The 16559-nt window shown below is 47.8% G+C and overlaps 1 protein-coding gene across 1 annotated transcript in view; it reads left to right on the forward strand.

Moving 5' to 3' along the window:
- Nucleotides 1-828: 828 nt before the first annotated feature.
- Nucleotides 829-16559, forward strand: part of LOC122385379 (proton-transporting V-type ATPase complex assembly regulator TMEM9-like) — a 41991-nt gene continuing 26260 nt past the window's right edge. Inside the window, exons 1-2 of the mRNA XM_043373605.1 lie at nucleotides 829-1043; nucleotides 14436-14545. Of these exons, the coding sequence (XP_043229540.1) occupies nucleotides 915-1043; nucleotides 14436-14545 (239 nt within the window). The 5' untranslated portion in view covers nucleotides 829-914. The remainder of the gene's footprint in view (nucleotides 1044-14435; nucleotides 14546-16559) is intronic.

Raw genomic sequence — 16559 nt, forward strand, 5'->3', positions numbered from 1 at the left:
CGGGAGGATGATAGGATATAGGGGGAGACATTGGTCTGGGCAGGCACCCTAGTGAGTCGCCGGGGCTGAGCCCGTCCAGAGGACAGGCCACCCAGCCCCAAGGCACTCACTGCACCCGGCTACGGGGTGCGCTCCCTCGGGAGCAGCGGTGCCGCTCCAAGGGAGCAGCCCGCATGAGATAAAGTTGCCTGTCCAGCCCGGATGAGGGTTGCGGCGTGGAGGAGAAGGATTTCAGTATCCTGAGGATAGAAGCACGGAACGGTGGCCCCCCCCCCTTGGCTGCGCCCCTGTGTCCTTTGTCTAGCGATTTTCGAAGTATGTATCGCGTCCGTAGGGGCCTTGGGAGCTGCCGGTGACCACAAGGGCCTTAAAGGCCCCTGATGACTCGGGACCCGTAGGCCGTATACGACCTACGGGTCCCGAGTCATGTGGGCCATATCACCACAGGGCACCGCATCTTTTTCGGGATAAATGACCGTTCTGAAGCGTATCGCATTTTCCTGAGCATGATCTGGCGTTTACATAATATTAAGCGCCTGACGGCCCCTCTCCTATCTGCGGCTGACAGCTTACTGACAAGCCACCTGGCGATCGCCAACTCAACCCTAATTACGACGTTGTCCGCTAGGTGGTGGGGTCATACAATCCCAGTCAGGACAAGGGATTCTCATAATTATTTCGTTATCATAATTTTTCCCTTTTTAAAGTCATTTAAAAGCAGATTTAAAAGCGCTATTGCACAAGTAATTTTTCGATTAGCAGCGATTCCAGCCGCCGCATCAGGGTCCGGATGGAGCCAGGGAGCGTATGCCCCGGTGACGTCACCGTAGTGTTGCAGATTTGTAACATTAGCGAGCTCTGACGATCTTACCCAAGGCCCTAAAACATATCTTACCTAACTTACCTAAGGTTATATGGCCTTGTTACCTAACTTATACGGCCTTGGCAGATGGGAGGATAAGACAATTTTCAAAATGGGCTTTTCAGTTCACTCTTACATATTCATATTCCTTTCAATTGCCTCCACTCTTCATGGTACCGAGGTAAGTGTATTTCATTCACTGGATTTAAATGAGGGGAATTGGGTTATTCACTAATCGCTGGTGGATCCATAATGATAAAGTCCTAAGCAGATTTCATTGATAAATTTTTAATATTTTTACATTCTTTGACATCCTGAATCCAATAATGATTCTCATGAAAATCAAGTATTTCTTTATTATCATGACCTTTCCTCCTTTTCAAAAATATGCTGAGCCAAAATTATATTGTTTAAGCATTTTCAAATATATGGGCCACAGGACTTCATCAGTGAAATATCCAAAAGAACACTTTTGCATCTTTTTTCCGATTGTCGCATTTCAAAATATCTTTTTAAAGGTCATTTGTGCTACGTTGCCTGATCCTACCACTATGGACAGACACAGTTCACAAATGTAACATTGGCGATAAATCACAGTGGTTCCTTTATATGCACATCACAATCTGTATCTGTACATGTATCACTGTCGGTGACTGTCTATCAATAACATTGAGCATTTAGTACCTGGAAAACATTGTTCGAGATAGTGGACATAATCCATTCAAAATACAAGAAACCTATTAAAGGAACCCTCCCATCTTCAAAAAAGTTTATGAATTGGCATGAAAGTGATGTCGCTCGGTTCAGAAAGAGCGAAAACGAAAATCTACCAAGTTTCACCGAAAAATATTCACCCGTTTTCAAGATATTAGGCTTTTACTTTTGTTTACTTTTGGGATCTCCGCTGTTCCTAGCGACTTTATTTGGAAGCAATAGTTTGGCAGCTGAAAGTGCGGCACTTGTTGCGCTCAAAGCAGCATATACCACCGCGTGCTACAAAACGTTTTAGTCAAACATTAAAAAATCATTATCTGCGTTGACGTCAGTGGCGTATCCAGGGGGGGGGGGTCCTGGGGGTCCTAGGACCCCTCTGGAGGCTGGAGCCTAGACAAAAAGTTTTTTTATAACACGGAAAAAGTGAAATGACTTTAAGGGCCCTTTTGACCACTTCCCATTTTATTCGCAAAAAGAAAAAGTATTGTGGAACTCTTTTAGAGACCCTTTGAGAACTATTAGAGGACACCTTTAGGCCAATGAGGGACCTTGTGAAGTAAACAGAGGGCCCTCTCAGGCAAACAAAGGCACTCTGAGACACATAAATGGCCCTCTCAGGCACACGGGGGGCCCTCTCAGGTACACAGAGGGTCCTCTGAGACACACAGAGGGCCCTTTCAGGCACAAAGAGGGCCCTCTCAGGCACACAGAGGGCCCTCTCAGGCTCACATAGGGCCCTTTCAGGCACACAGAGGGCCCTCTCAGGCACACAGAGGGCCATCTCAGGTACACAGAGGGTCCTCTGAGACACACAGAGGGCCCTTTCAGGCTCACAGAGGGCCCTTTTAGGCACACAGAGAGCCCTCTCAGGTACACAGAGGGCCCTCTCAGGCTCACAGAGGGCCCTCTCAGGGCTCAGGCACACAGAGGGCCCTCTCAGGCACACAGAGGGCCCTCCCAGGCACACAGAGGGCCCTCCCAGGCACACAGAGGCCCTCTGAGACACACAAAGGGCCCTCTCAGGCACACAGAGGGCCCTATCAGGTACACAGAGGGTCCTCTGAGAAAGACGAACAGAAGACCCTCTGTGGTAGGTACGAGGGTCGATTTCAGGCCACAAGGTATCCTGAGGCCACCAGACGGCCCTCTTTGATCAAAGATGGTCCCTGGAGTCACCAGAGGGCCCTCTGAGGTGAACAAAGGGCCCTCTCAGCCACCTCAAAGAGGGCCCTCTGAGATCGAAGAGATCAAAGAGATCAAAGAGGGCCCTCTATAAGGCGAATGGAGGGCCTTCAAAGGCCACAAAGTGCCCTCTGAGGCCACTGGAGGGCCTTTTGAGGTGATATGAGGCTATATCAGACCACCATGAGCCCTATGAGGTCATCAGGCCCTCTGAGATCAAAGAGGGTCCTTGGAAGTCATCAGAGGACCCCTTGAGGTCCCTTGAGGCGAACAAAGGCCAGAGGGCCCCCTTAGACACCACAAAGAAGTAAAAAAGATCCCACTGAGGTCAAAGACAGCTCTCTGAGATGTAATAGGGCCATTTGAGGCCTCCGAGGGCCCTCTGATGCCACAGAGAGGCGCCCTCTGATGCCAAGATAGGGTCCTCTGAAGTCTGAAGCCACCAGAGGGCCCTCTGAGGCGAACAGAGGGCCCTCACATCCACCTCAAGGAGGGCCCTCTGAAAATCAACTGGCCCTCGGAGTCAGTGTCCCAAAATTGTATTTTGGCTTGGGTGTCAGAGGGGGAAATAGGTCACCCAAAAGGGGGATAAGAGTGGACAAATGTCAGTCACAGGGCAGTCAGAGTCCTCTGAGAAGGCCACTTGAGCCTTACAACAGAGGGCCCTCTGAGGTGATATGAAGGCTATGTCAGGCCACTATGGGCTCTTTGAGGTCATCAGGCACTCTGAGGAAAAAGCCGGCCTTCTGAGGCGATCAGAGGGCCCTTTAGGACAATCAGAGGACTTTTTAGGCCAACTAGGGGCCTTATGAGGCCAACAAAGGGCCCTTTGGGACACAAACAGGGCCTCTCAGGCACCCGGAGGGCCATCTTTCCTAAGGCAAACAGGGGGTCACCTTAGATGATATGAGGGCTATTTTAGGCCACCAGGGGCCTGATGTATTAGACCAACATACGGCCATATGAAGTAAAAGAGGACCTTTTGAGGTAAAAAGGGCCCCTGGAGAGAAAACAGAGGGCCCTTTCAGGTACCCAGAAGGCCCATGGGGCCACTAGAGGGCCCTTTGAGGCCAGTGATGGTCTTCAGAGGCCATCATAGGGTCCCTCTGAGGGTAACAGAGGGTCCTTAAGACGACCAGAGGCCCCCCGTGAAAATGCAGGTGTCACAAGACCCGGTTTGCATCAAAGGTCAGGTAGCTATGCCCAGTTTTGGCTCTCTGTTGCCGACGTGTTCCGAGCTGTCGCAAAAAAAAAAAACGATGTGGTGGCACCCACGCCCCCCTCGGCCGGCCAGGGTCCCTCTAACCAGGGATGCGGAGACGTGGAAATTTCAGACGGCTCCGGCTCCGACTCCGGAGAAAAATCGGATCCGGCTCCGGCTCCGGGTGGAATGTCATGGCGGCTCCGGCTCCGGCTCCGGCTCCGAGTAAAATGATCCGGCTCCGGTGGCTCCGGATCCAGCTCCGGCTCCAGTACTCTACTCAGTACATCCTCTATACAATTAAATACGGGTGGAAGAGAAGAGATGAGGGATTGGTTCACGCTGCTTCTGTATTTGCATAACTAGGCTATTTTGAATACCACATGTTTTACTGCTTTGTACCTACTGTCAAACCGAACTAGGTCAATAGTTTTTTCCTCTTAAAACCCGCGCCCCGTAGGGGGGGGGCGAAACGGCCCCCCTGTCCTTTTCGGTCGATATCTCGTAAGCGGCTGGAGATATCGCCACCAAACTTTTAAGACCCCTCCGGGCATCAATTTTACACATTGTGACCAAAATTTTCCAGAGGCTACGATAGGTTGGCCACAAATGACGTCAGAATGACGTCATGTTCTGTCATTTTCGACCGAAAAAAGACCTTCGCGAGAAGACCTGTCAGGCCTACAGCTTTGAAGATACAGAAAAATGATCAAGACATAAAAGGTGTAGAATTGACAGGGCTACAAAACTGCTATCTCGGATTTTTGAAATTTTTTGAGTTTTTACCCCCAAAAATCAAAAAAACATTTTTTTTTTGGATATATTAGCCAAAAATCAAAAAGTTTTTTGAGTTTCGAAAAAACCGGAATATATGTGATAGTACCTACCGTCTTCTATCTACATACCAAATTTCAGATCGATACCTCGTTTTTTGGCCAAGTTATAGCGAAAACACTTCAAAAATGATGACGTCAAATTTTCAAACTCAATTTTTGGCAATTCTAGACCCCGTAGAGCAAAACAAAGACCACCATTAGACTCCCGTTGACGAGCTGCATCGAATCGATACCCATTTTATGCAAAAATATCAACTTGACCTGACCACCAAAACGTGACCTAGGCTGGCCCCAAAGGCTTCCTAACCCACATAATCGCATTTGTCATGTAAAATGGACCATAAAACATGCATCACACGACACTTTCATATTGTAACCCCCCAGTGACCTGACCTCGCTGTGACCTGACCTGGTATCAGTGACCTCAGATACCAAAGTATATGTTTGACGAACAATGTACCATCGATGGTTTTCAATAAATTGTCAATTTACTCGATTTCACAACACATTTCTTGAAATGCCCGTGAACGGTGAAAATCTGACCTTTGACCTGACCTGTGACGTCATCGGTTTGACCTAGGTCAATGAAATTTGGTCACAAGGTAGTTCCCGGGTGGGGCTATCAAACGCCGTTTGAATTTTGAAAATCGGCCGGTAAATTTCCGAGATCTTAGGGGGGCCGAAACGCCCCCCCCCCCCTACGGGTGGTAGGGTCCGCCGGAAGCCCTACGGGGCGCGGGTAAACCCTCGCCGGCACAGGGGGGGGGGTTGATGCAACCCGCCTAAGGTTTTTCGCGAATAACTCGCGTAAAAAGCGGCCGATCGCGACGAAACTTTCAGTACCCTCGCATTGATCAATTTTACACCTACCCTGAAAATTTCATGACTCTGACCCTAATGACCTTTGACCTGTGACCTCTTTTCCAAGACCATGTTTGGCCAGAATCGCGATTCGGCGTATGTCGGCTCGCATTAGCCGCGCGTTTGCAAGCTTTTCGTGGTTTCAAACGTTCAAACATGATTTGATGCTGCTCCCATGCATAAGGGTGGGTGTCAAGGTCACCTGAAGGTCAGGTCAGGTCATTGACCTTTGGTGACCTCAGGTGACCTCGGTTCACTTTTTCGAGCTTTACATGTTTCTAGGCTAGTTTTTGGAGCTGAATTCGAATTTAGCAACCATTTGAACATTTACGAAGTACTTTCATATCAACAGCGCCACAATTATAGTTAGGACCTAAACTTGACATATACCGATCCAGACTTGCGTTTTTTTTCGGGGGGGGGGGGGGGCAACTCATGCAGGAGTCAAATTTAAGGCCGCCCCACACTGGACCTCGCATGCGGGTTTAGAGTCTGCTGGTTTTGGATTCGCGGCTACCGTAGAAGGGGGTGTTAAGGGACAGTGGGGTGCTAAGGGACAGTTGCGTGCGAAAAACTTTGAGTCATATTAAGTTCCTAATTTGAGAAGGTTATAATAAAAACTTGAATGTGGTAGCTGACAATGTTTTGTTCTTGACCATAGGACAAAATGGCATGTTCTTCATGCGAGTGATTTGGTTCAAAAATGGTTTTGAAAATCATGCCACATTTTCACAAAATAAAAATATCTCCAATACTCTGTTTGTACCACATAAACTAGTATGTGGTTTATACTAAACTAGTATGTGTACAGGGAAAATGAATGCATAGGTGTATTGTCACATGCATTGCACATGTTTCCTGAAAAACTTATACAAATCCACCAATTCATTCATCATCTTCTTCCTCTTGTCTGGACACATGCATATTTTGAGGTGGATGGGGTGCTAAGGGACAGGGAAGAAAAAACAAAAAATAATATCTAAATAAAATTTTATAAAGTTTTCTTTCAGTAGGCATGGAAAACACCTAATCCACATAAAATGCTGGCAAGTTCATGCTTTTATCTCTATCACACCTTAACCCGCGCCGGGCCGGAAGTGTTTGAACACCCCCCTGCGGTTTTTCGCAGATATCTCAAAAATGGCGGCGCGGAGCGCCGCCGTTTTTGGCACACCTGTTCGTGCATCTATTCCGCACATGTTGTGAAAATTTCAGACCCAGGTCGCCTTAGGTGAGGTCACCAGGTCACGCCAAGTGACCTCACCTCAGAAAAAAATAAGAATGCTCGTCATAGCTACACCAATTGATTGATTGCCTTGAAACTTTCAGCGATTGATCAGAGCAGCATTACCTATAAAATGTATATCTCGGAATTTTGATATCTTTGACCTAAGGTCAGGTCAATTTTGCGGCCCCTCCATTATAAGTCAATGGGAGAAAATTGAAAAGCGTCTGTTTTGCATGAACGCTATTCTAGACACTCAAACATCGAGATGTAGGTAAAATTGACATTCAACCGGAAAATGGCAACTGTGACCCCTCGTTATGTCCCCGAGGTCATCTCAGGTCACGAACAGAATCTAATAGTTTTTCGCTAATAACTTCTGATAGAGACGTGCTAGAGCGCTGAAAACGCCTTAGATTTGTTCGGCTCAACGTTGCGGATCGACTGATATGCAACATGATCTTTTCCGGTCAGGTCATGACCTTGACTTGAGGTCAAATTTGACCTTTCAAAAAGTTGACCTTTCAAGGTCAAATAATAGTTCATTCGACGCGTCTCGACTAGAGGAACACGATTCTGACAAAAGAAATGTCATGGCTCTTTTGAGTCAAAAGTTATTGCCGAAAAAAAAAACGCTTTTCGTAAAAACGGCTATTTTTGGAGTTTTTGCCCTCTGGAGGCTAAACCGTTGACCTGAGGTGATGAGGTCAAATCTGAGAACATTACTCAGAAAGCTCTGTAAAAGGGCTATCGAATGCGCTTTTCCGCGGCGCTGTAGCTCTATTGGTTCCTGAGATAGCCGTTGGAAGTTTCCAAAGTGTTGAAATAGTCAACATTTTACCTTAAGTCACCTCTGGTGACCTGACCTTTGACCTGACCCAAAAAATGACTGAAGTGTTTTCGTCCTTATTTTGGACGTTCTTTCGATTGACGCTTACCGCGTGTCGCTCCGTGGCCCAGGAGCCGAGTTAGAAGGGGGGGGGTGTTCAGACACCCCGGCCCGGCGCGGAATCTCAGAGCACCGGCCCGGCGCGGGTTAAGTTATATAACAAAACACCTCAAAACTCTCTTAACACTCTTTTACAATGATGGTTAAATGAAGACTGATGTACAGGGTGAGCCATAAAGATTTACCCATCGATAAATTCACTTTATTTCCAAACGGGTTGGCGTAGGTATGCCATCTTTTGCATATATGTCGCAAATTTGTCTCCAATCCTGACAGTGTAGCTCATTTTGTATATGCTCGTCCGCTGTCTCTGCTACGCTCCTGAAATGCGAGGTCGTCTTAACGCACATCCGCCGCTCCTGAAATTCAGGAATCACCACTGGGTGTTGGCTGCTGAACACTCCTTGGTCTAAAGAATGCTGGGCACAATATATCCCCGACTTCAGCCCCACGGGCTTCGCAAACTGAAATATCCTGAAAACCCGACTCTACCGAGTCCCTGAAACACCGCAAATGACATACGGCGCAGCATTGTTATAGCATGGGTGACCGAGGAAAATAAGTGAAAAGACGGTGCGGCGGCCGCGTGCCATAGTGCTCTTGCGTCTCGGGCGCGTAACATAAGAAGAATGCAAGCATACAGAAAACAGACTACATTTATTAGTTACGAGATGACGTTGTTATATGTATGTAAAAGATGACATAGCTATGTCAGCGCGCCTTGAAACAAAGTTAAATTTTCGATGGGTAAATCTTTATGGCTCACCCTGTAGGTAAATGTGATTCCATCATAGAAAGGCCAAAAACAAAGAGGGCAGCATAATGACAAGCGACTAGCTTCAAAATGGGTTTTCGTTGATGACAGAAGGGTACGTTTTGGTTCTGTTTACCTTATAATTAGCACATTTTCCCGAAGCGTAAACTGCATTTCATGTAAATGGCTAAAAAGGCCATTAGTGGTGAATGAACCTGACTTGTTTTGTGGCAGAATACGCAAAACATTTCAATATATAAATTGTGTGCCCTTTCACACCCCAACTGTGGACATTTGATGACCATTTCTTGGAAATGGAATACTATAGGTGTCCCTTTACACCCCACATTGAGGTGCTAAGGGACAGTGATGAAAAGTAATAGAAAAATAATATTCAGGTACTTATTTATTTATTTATCTATTTGCATAATCGCCAACAGAGCAATCTCCACTTAGGTACAGGCGAAGTCATAGGCCTAAAATAAGTAAATCACAAAAAACAGCACAACATATAATATAATGCTGAGCACTGGCGGATCCAGGCGGGGGCCACGGGGGCCATGCCCCCCCCCCAAAGGCCTAAAGTGGCCTGTTTGCCCCCCCCCCAAAACGCCAGAAAAATTGCTAAGAAAATATACCTTGATGGAGGTTTTTAGCCACTTGGTGAAGTAAAGCTTTCCACAGCATAATATGGAAGCAATATAGTAGCAGTGAGGGTCAGTCAAAAGTTGCGCGAGCGGAGTCGACCTTAAAAAAAAAGACTGTTGTTGGCACGTGTTTATGGCGCGGCAGCTGGTAGTTGGCGGTGTTTCGCGTGGTGTGGCATCACTGGCGGATCTGGGGGGGGGGGGGGGGGGCACGGGAGCCTGAGGTGCCCCTGACAGGCCCGTGGTGCCCTTGCTAGGCCTGTGGTGCCCCTGGACCCTGGCAGGCCTGTGGTACAGTCCACAGCAGAAGTAATGTGGGGTTTCAGTCATGGGTATGTTCTGCTTCTGAAGCTTAGGAACGATTAGCCAGACTACAATGAAACTTTGAATGTAGCTTATATGTATCGTCACCCTTGCAGCTGCAACTTTAGCTATTGACATCTTCTTTTCAATCACTTCGCATTAAACAATCGCCAGTCAAAGCCAACCGTTGAGTTTGGTAAAACCCTACATTACTTTAGCGGTGGGCTGTACCTCTGGCGGGCCTAGGGTGCCCCTGCTAGGCTGCTGATGCCCCTGGGACCTGACAGGACTGTGGTGCCCCTGACAAGCCTAAAGTGCCCCAACAGGCCCGTGATGCCCCCGACAGGCCCAAGGTGCCCCTGCGTGATGCCGTGATGCCTGCGAGGCCGGTGGTGCCCCCTGCGAGGCCGGTGGGGCCCCTGACAGGCCCATGATGCCCCTGCTAGACCGGTGGTGCCCCTGGCAGGCCTGTGGTGCCCCTGCTAGGCCGCTGGTGCCCCTGGGCCCTGACAGGACTGTGGTGCCCCTGACAGGCCCAAGGTGCCCCTGCAAGGCCGGTGGTGCCCCTGTAAGGCCTGTGGTACCCCTGCTAGGCCTCTGGTGTCCCTGACAGGCCCATGGTGCCCCTGCGAGGCCGGCGGCGCCCCTGGCAGGTCTCTGGTGTCCCTGACAGACCTGGGGTGCCCCTGACAAGCCTGTGGGGCCCCTCACAGGCCCGTGGTGCCCTTGCTAGGCCTGTGGTGCCCCTGGCGGGCTGGTGGTGCCCCTACTAGGCCGGTGGTGCCCCTGACAGGCCTGTGGTGCCCCCGGGCACCAAGGGGGTCATGACCCATGTGGCCCCCCTTGGATCTGCCACTGATGCATAATATATTGATTTGTAAAGGCGTTATGGCTTATGCAATATGCAATTGCAGGCACTTGGTATCCCTCACTTATCCCTCATTGGGGCTCTGGCGGGCTCCTGAGGGCCCACGTCTATCTCCGGGAGCCCATATAGACAGGCTCCTTTGGGTCCTTTCAGTACACTATAGCATAAGAGGTCTCCATGCGATTCCTATACATACACCTGAGGGCGTACCCTGATGTCTGAGGTACCCAACTGCAGCTCCAATGGTCTCTTCTTACACTGGCGGATCCAGGGAGGGGGCATTTAGGGCCATGCCCCCTTCCCAGAGGCCTAAAGTGACCCGTTTTCCCCCTCCCCCAAACGATAATGAAACATAGTTCAATCAGGGCGTGGCCCAGGAGCCGAGTTAGACAGGGCTGTTTTACCACCTCCCGGCCCGCAAAGGGACCCAAGCACTGACTCGAAGCGGGTTAAAGAGACCCTCCCACCTTCAGAAAAGTTAATGAATTGGCATGAAAGTGATGTCGCTAGGTTCAGAAAGGGCGAAAACGAATATCTACCAAATTTTATCGAAAAATATTCACCGGTTTTCAAGAGATTAGACTTTTATTTTTGTTTACTTTTTGGGATATCCGCTGCTGTTCCTAGCGACTTTATTTGAAAGTGCGGCATTTGTTGCGCGCAAAGCAGCCTATACCACCGCATGCTACCAAACGTTTTAGTAAAATATTAAAAAATCATTAGATCTCCGCTGACGTCACACATTCAGAGGGGTATCCAAAAGCATTAGCCCCTCTGAATCAAAATGCTGCAATTTTGAAATTCAATATTTCCGATTTAAGGCATTTCTCGATGTTGTGAGTGCGTGCCGAAACCGGTAATTGTGAGCCAGGGACCCCATTTTGGCTATCTCAGCTCAAATCTAATGTTAAGGTGGGAGGGTCCCTTTAACTGGTCGATAAAAACAATGGTAAGTGTTTACAAAGTAATATAAAGGCATGGGTCGGGTGGGCTACCATTTATATATTTTTCTTTTTAGTTAAAAAAAAAATTCATAGTGTCAGGGCTGTGACGAAAAATAAGTGGCCTAAATCCGATGAGAAAACAGGATTTGGGGGTACCCTAGGTTTGGCTCCTGCATGAGTTGGCCCACCCCCCAAAACGCAGGCCTGGATCCGCCAGTGATGCTGAGTACAATAGTACCTACCCTACACGTTTAAAAATATACAGTAAAAATGCACACAATAAAATGAGCAAAGTACAGCCCACCAAGTACCTCAATAAGAATAAGAGGCATAATAAAAGCCAGTAAATCTATATACCTTAACTATAGTAAGTGAGCCCAGGCTAAAAGCAAAACACATTGTACGTAAAGTGTAAACTATGGTAAACTGTGAGTAAAAAAAAAACGTCTCATCGGCAAACTACACATTCAAAGACGAGACGTATAACTTTACATGGGCTCTAAACGTACACAGGGTATCACTAAACTCATCGACTGGTGTAACATTGGCAAGAAACACATTCATCTCATTCGGTATCCTGCAGAATAGCCCGAACTTAATTATATTTACCCTCGCCCGCGGCACAGTGAAGAGGGCGTTTGTGCGGGTCGGTCGAGCCGGCACATGAAGGGGGAAGGATTGGAGCCTGGAGGAGAAGCGAGGAGTTGTACTTTGAGCGGACTACATTGCAAAGGAATATCAGATCATGTTGCACTCTTCGAGCGGCTAAGGATGGGAGGCGGAAATGCTGAAGGAGATCAGGGTAGGAAAGGGACTGTGTTTGACCAGTGGTGTGATGAAGGAGCTATGTATATAGGTATATATTTTTAAAACTTTAATGTAGCAGGCATGTAAAGCACCAAATTCCACATAGAATGCTGACAATTTGATGCTTTTATCTCCAACCCTTCTTGAGTTATATAACAAAACACCTCAAAACTGTCCCTTAACACTTCGTTTTACGGTATAATAATCATTTATGGAGTGAATAAACCATTCTCTTATGGTTACATGAATGCAGTGAAGCCAGTACACCCCCAGAAAATTGTATATTATCACGATAAGTTTAAGGTTAGTTTAATGAGCTTGGAGTAGACCAGGGGTCTATTTGGTGCTCATATCGTGAATTTGGGACAGGTATGACATGATCCAGCATTGGATGATCAAACATCCGGAAATTCCCATTGGTGGGGGGTGGGTCGCTGAAGAAAAGTTCGACCGAGCCTGTTTGTCAGTATGTGAGTATGTGAGTTTGTCCAAGCTTTTTTGGACCTGGAGTCAAAATGGGTGGACCGATCGGGACGAAAGTGGGACCGTTCGACTCGTCTCCGGCGAGGTAAACTCTTGGTGCTGGCCTCGGTTCGCCCAGTGCTTCGTGGCACATGCTATTCCGCTTCAAAGTTTCGGTGACACGAAATTTTTTGTCAAGGCTGCAGGTAAACCCGAGGTCACAAAGTCACACTGGCGGGACACATCGGTAACACCTTGAACCAGTTTCCAGGGGGGTCACCGTCTGCGAGGGGTGCAGGCTGCACGTGCTGGGGGCGGAAAACCGTTTTGACGTGGGGTCCTCTGGTTCAAAGAAATTTTGAGCAATCAACTTCAACATCGGTTCAATGGTAGTCCCAGGCAAGGCCTCCAAAATAGTGCACATTTGGTTGAGCTAAACTCTGTGGTGCGAGCCCCCCTCCCCCTCAGTCACTCGCGTTATGGAAAATACCCCAGTCATGCGCGGGTTAAGGAATCTTTAAGGTCCTGAAGCGTCACCGTTCTATTCAATTCCTTCAACTGTATTTGTGAGAGCTTTTCCATGTGTAGATCATCTACAAATTTCTCCGCCTCTGTGCAATCAATGGGCTGTTCAGTAAATAACTCAGAAAATTGTTGCACTAATATATCCATTATTTCTGTTTGTTTTGTTCGCCGTTCATTATTTGCATCACACAGACAAGCGATGTTTTTATTAACATAATTTCTTTTTTCTAACCCCAAGAAGTATGCTGTCGATTTCTCACCTTCTTCGTACCAGCGAGCCCCGCTTCGTGTCACAATACCCTCCATTTTTTTATTTTCCTAAGGCCCTCTAATTTTTCCCTACAGACTGATAGTCTTGACTGTACCTACTTCGTCGGGCGTCTCGCCTTCTTCATGATCTTCCAATCTTTGAATTTCCTTCATTACTTTGAACTCTTCTTCTACTAACTTCCTACGTCTATGAATTGAATAGGAAATCGTTACAGTGCGCATGTTCAGAATCAGAGCTTCCCAAAATGCACTCCAGCTGATCATCACCTCAACTTCTGTTGGTTTTTCTCTGACAAAAGTAACTGAATAAACTGGAAGAGCATAAACTAAGGTCGTGTCCCTTATTGTCTTTTCTATTAATGGTACATATTCTCGATCCATTAGGAAAGATGTGTTCATTTTATAGAACCCAGACAGGCATTGTTAGTGACTGGGCCCTGTTGACAGACACTGTTAGTGACTGGGCCCTGTTGACAGACACTGTTAGTGACTGGGCCCTGTTGACAGACACTGTTAGTGACTGGGCCCTGTTGACAGACACTGTTAGTGACTGGGCCCTGTTGACAGACACTGTTAGTGACTGGGCCCTGTTGACAGACACTGTTAGTGACTGGGCCCCCGGCCCTGCTGACAGGCACTGTTAGTGACTTGGCTCTGCTGACAGACACTGTTAGTGACTGGGCCCTGTTGACAGACACTGTTAGTGACTGGGCCCTGTTGACAGGCACTGTTAGTGACTGGGCTCTGTTGACAGACACTGTTAGTGACTGGGCTCTGTTGACAGACACTGTTAGTGACTGGGCCCTGTTGACAGACACTGTTAGTGACTGGGCCCTGTTGACAGACACTGTTAGTGACTGGGCCCTGTTGACAGACACTGTTAGTGACTGGGCCCTGTTGACAGACACTGTTAGTGACTGGGCCCTGTTGACAGACACTGTTAGTGACTGGGCCCTGTTGACAGACACTGTTAGTGACTGGGCCCTGTTAACAGACACTGTTAGTGACTGGGGCTCTGTCCGCAGGCTCTGTATGAGGACGTCCGCTGCAAGTGCGTCTGTCCTAATCCGAATGTCGTCAATGGCTCATCATCGGATCGCAAACTCTACATTGCCAATGTCGTCCCAAATATGTGGTAAGTGTACATTTGGATTGTGGCCAATGGCCATGAAGCGTAGGGGAGAGTGGGGCACATTCGTGCAAAAAAAAAGATAAATCCATATAACTGTTCTTTGGTTGGTGGTGGTTGGTGCAATGGCAAAAGTGATGATTGTAGTATGGAAAGGAACTATTCCAGATATTTTCCTCTTTAAAAGCTATCCTCTAAAATTATCGCTTCTATAAGAAAAAAAATGACTTTTATAACTGAACGTTTGCACGAACCTGCCCCAGGTATGGGGCACATTCGTGCAAGGGTGGGGCACTTGCGCGCACCCTGCAAAATTCGAGGAATTGCGGGGCATTACCAGAAATTTACCAAAAAAAAATGTCAGGGGTCACTTCACTTGATTCCTTTAGACAAGAATCAGGGTTGGCAAGGGGTGGCAAAAACTGGTTTTTGCCAGTGGTTTTAACCGGTTTAAACCGGCTGGCAGAAACCCTGGTGGCAAAAACTGGCAAAAACAGGCAAAAACTCAGGTAGTCAAGACTTGCAACTTTCTGGTTAGCAATTGATTTGAAATGTACAAATGCATTTCCGGATGTTTAAGAGACGCGCTAAAGATTCTGAAGTTTGTCCCATTAGCTACCCGGGATGCAATGTCTATGCATGTCGGTAGACATCCGTCAGACAATGCATTTCCGAAGAATCTTGGCATTTCCATGCATCACGGTTAGGGTGCTACCTACTGCAGGTGCACACGTGCAGGGGTCGCTTTCGACCAGATCTCGAGAATGGCTCTGCCGATTGCGCTCAAATTTGGAACACCGTTACAGACAGATTAGTATGGGTGTCGCAGATAAGTCAGTCGGGGTCAACTTTCTACGAGCGCACGTGTGGGACGACACTTCCAGTTCTCGAGAACGGCTGCGTCGATTGAGCTCAAATTTGGTACTAATACCGTTAGGAACCAGTGAGTATGGGTGCCGTCACGTGCACAAATCAGTGGCAGGCACCCCTTCGCACTTCTGCATGTGCAGGAATCACTCTTGCACTGGCTCATTTGTCGCCCCAAAAAGACGTACTGGTTACTAATGGAAAGCGGGAAGCCCATGAAATGTTTTTATTGTATGAAACACTGGTCGAATGGTCAATATGTCACATCTTTTTGAAATCATATAAGTTTCACTGAATCCCCCTTAGAATGTTTCCAATTCAAATGCATGTCTAGGCAAATCATTGTAATGGTTTTGAGTTTTTGCCAGTTTTTGCCACTTTTTGCCGGTTAAAACCGGTTTAAACCGGCAAATGGCATAAACTAGTTTTTGCCGGCAAAAATGCCAACCCTGACAAGAATGCATTGCACAACAAATATAGAAAGAATGGGCTGGCCAACAAGAATGTGCCAACTGCCGACCATCGGCCCGCCTCCGTGTCCTCGCCAAGGTCGCGTGAATTTCTTGTCACCAGGGCTGCGGAGTCGATGGATTTTCGGCGACTCCGACTCCGACTCCGACTCCGGCTTTCAAAAACCAGCTCCGACTCCGACTCCGACTCCGGGCAGAATTGTCGACTCCGACCGACTCCAACTCCCGACTCCGACTCCGCAGACCTAGCAGGGCTGCGGAGTCGACAGATTTTCGGTGACTCCGACTCCGACTCCGGCTCGGGTTTCTAAAATCGACTCCGACTCCGACTCCGACTCCGGTCACAACTGTCGACTCCGACCGACTCCGATTCCGACTCCGACTCCGACTCCGCAGCCCTGCTTGTCACGACGTCGCAAGCAGCCAAGACGGGTCAGGCGAGCGTCATAAGTGAAACCTACTACAGATAAAGTCATAAATCGCAAAAACGAAAAAAAAAATATGCACGAATATGCCCCTAGGCACGAACCTGCCCGAACCTGCACGAACCTGCCCCACCACGTTATTTGTAATATATTTCAAAATTTCTTGTTGAAAAAAAGACACTTTTTCAACAAATTATTACAACGAATATTACAACGTTGAGACAGCAGGCAGCATGGTACAGTGTTGTGTTCTACAGT

This window comes from Amphibalanus amphitrite, unplaced genomic scaffold (genome assembly GCF_019059575.1).
Source record: "Amphibalanus amphitrite isolate SeventyFive unplaced genomic scaffold, NRLGWU_Aamphi_draft 000216F_arrow, whole genome shotgun sequence".
Lineage (NCBI taxonomy): Eukaryota > Metazoa > Arthropoda > Thecostraca > Balanomorpha > Balanidae > Amphibalanus > Amphibalanus amphitrite.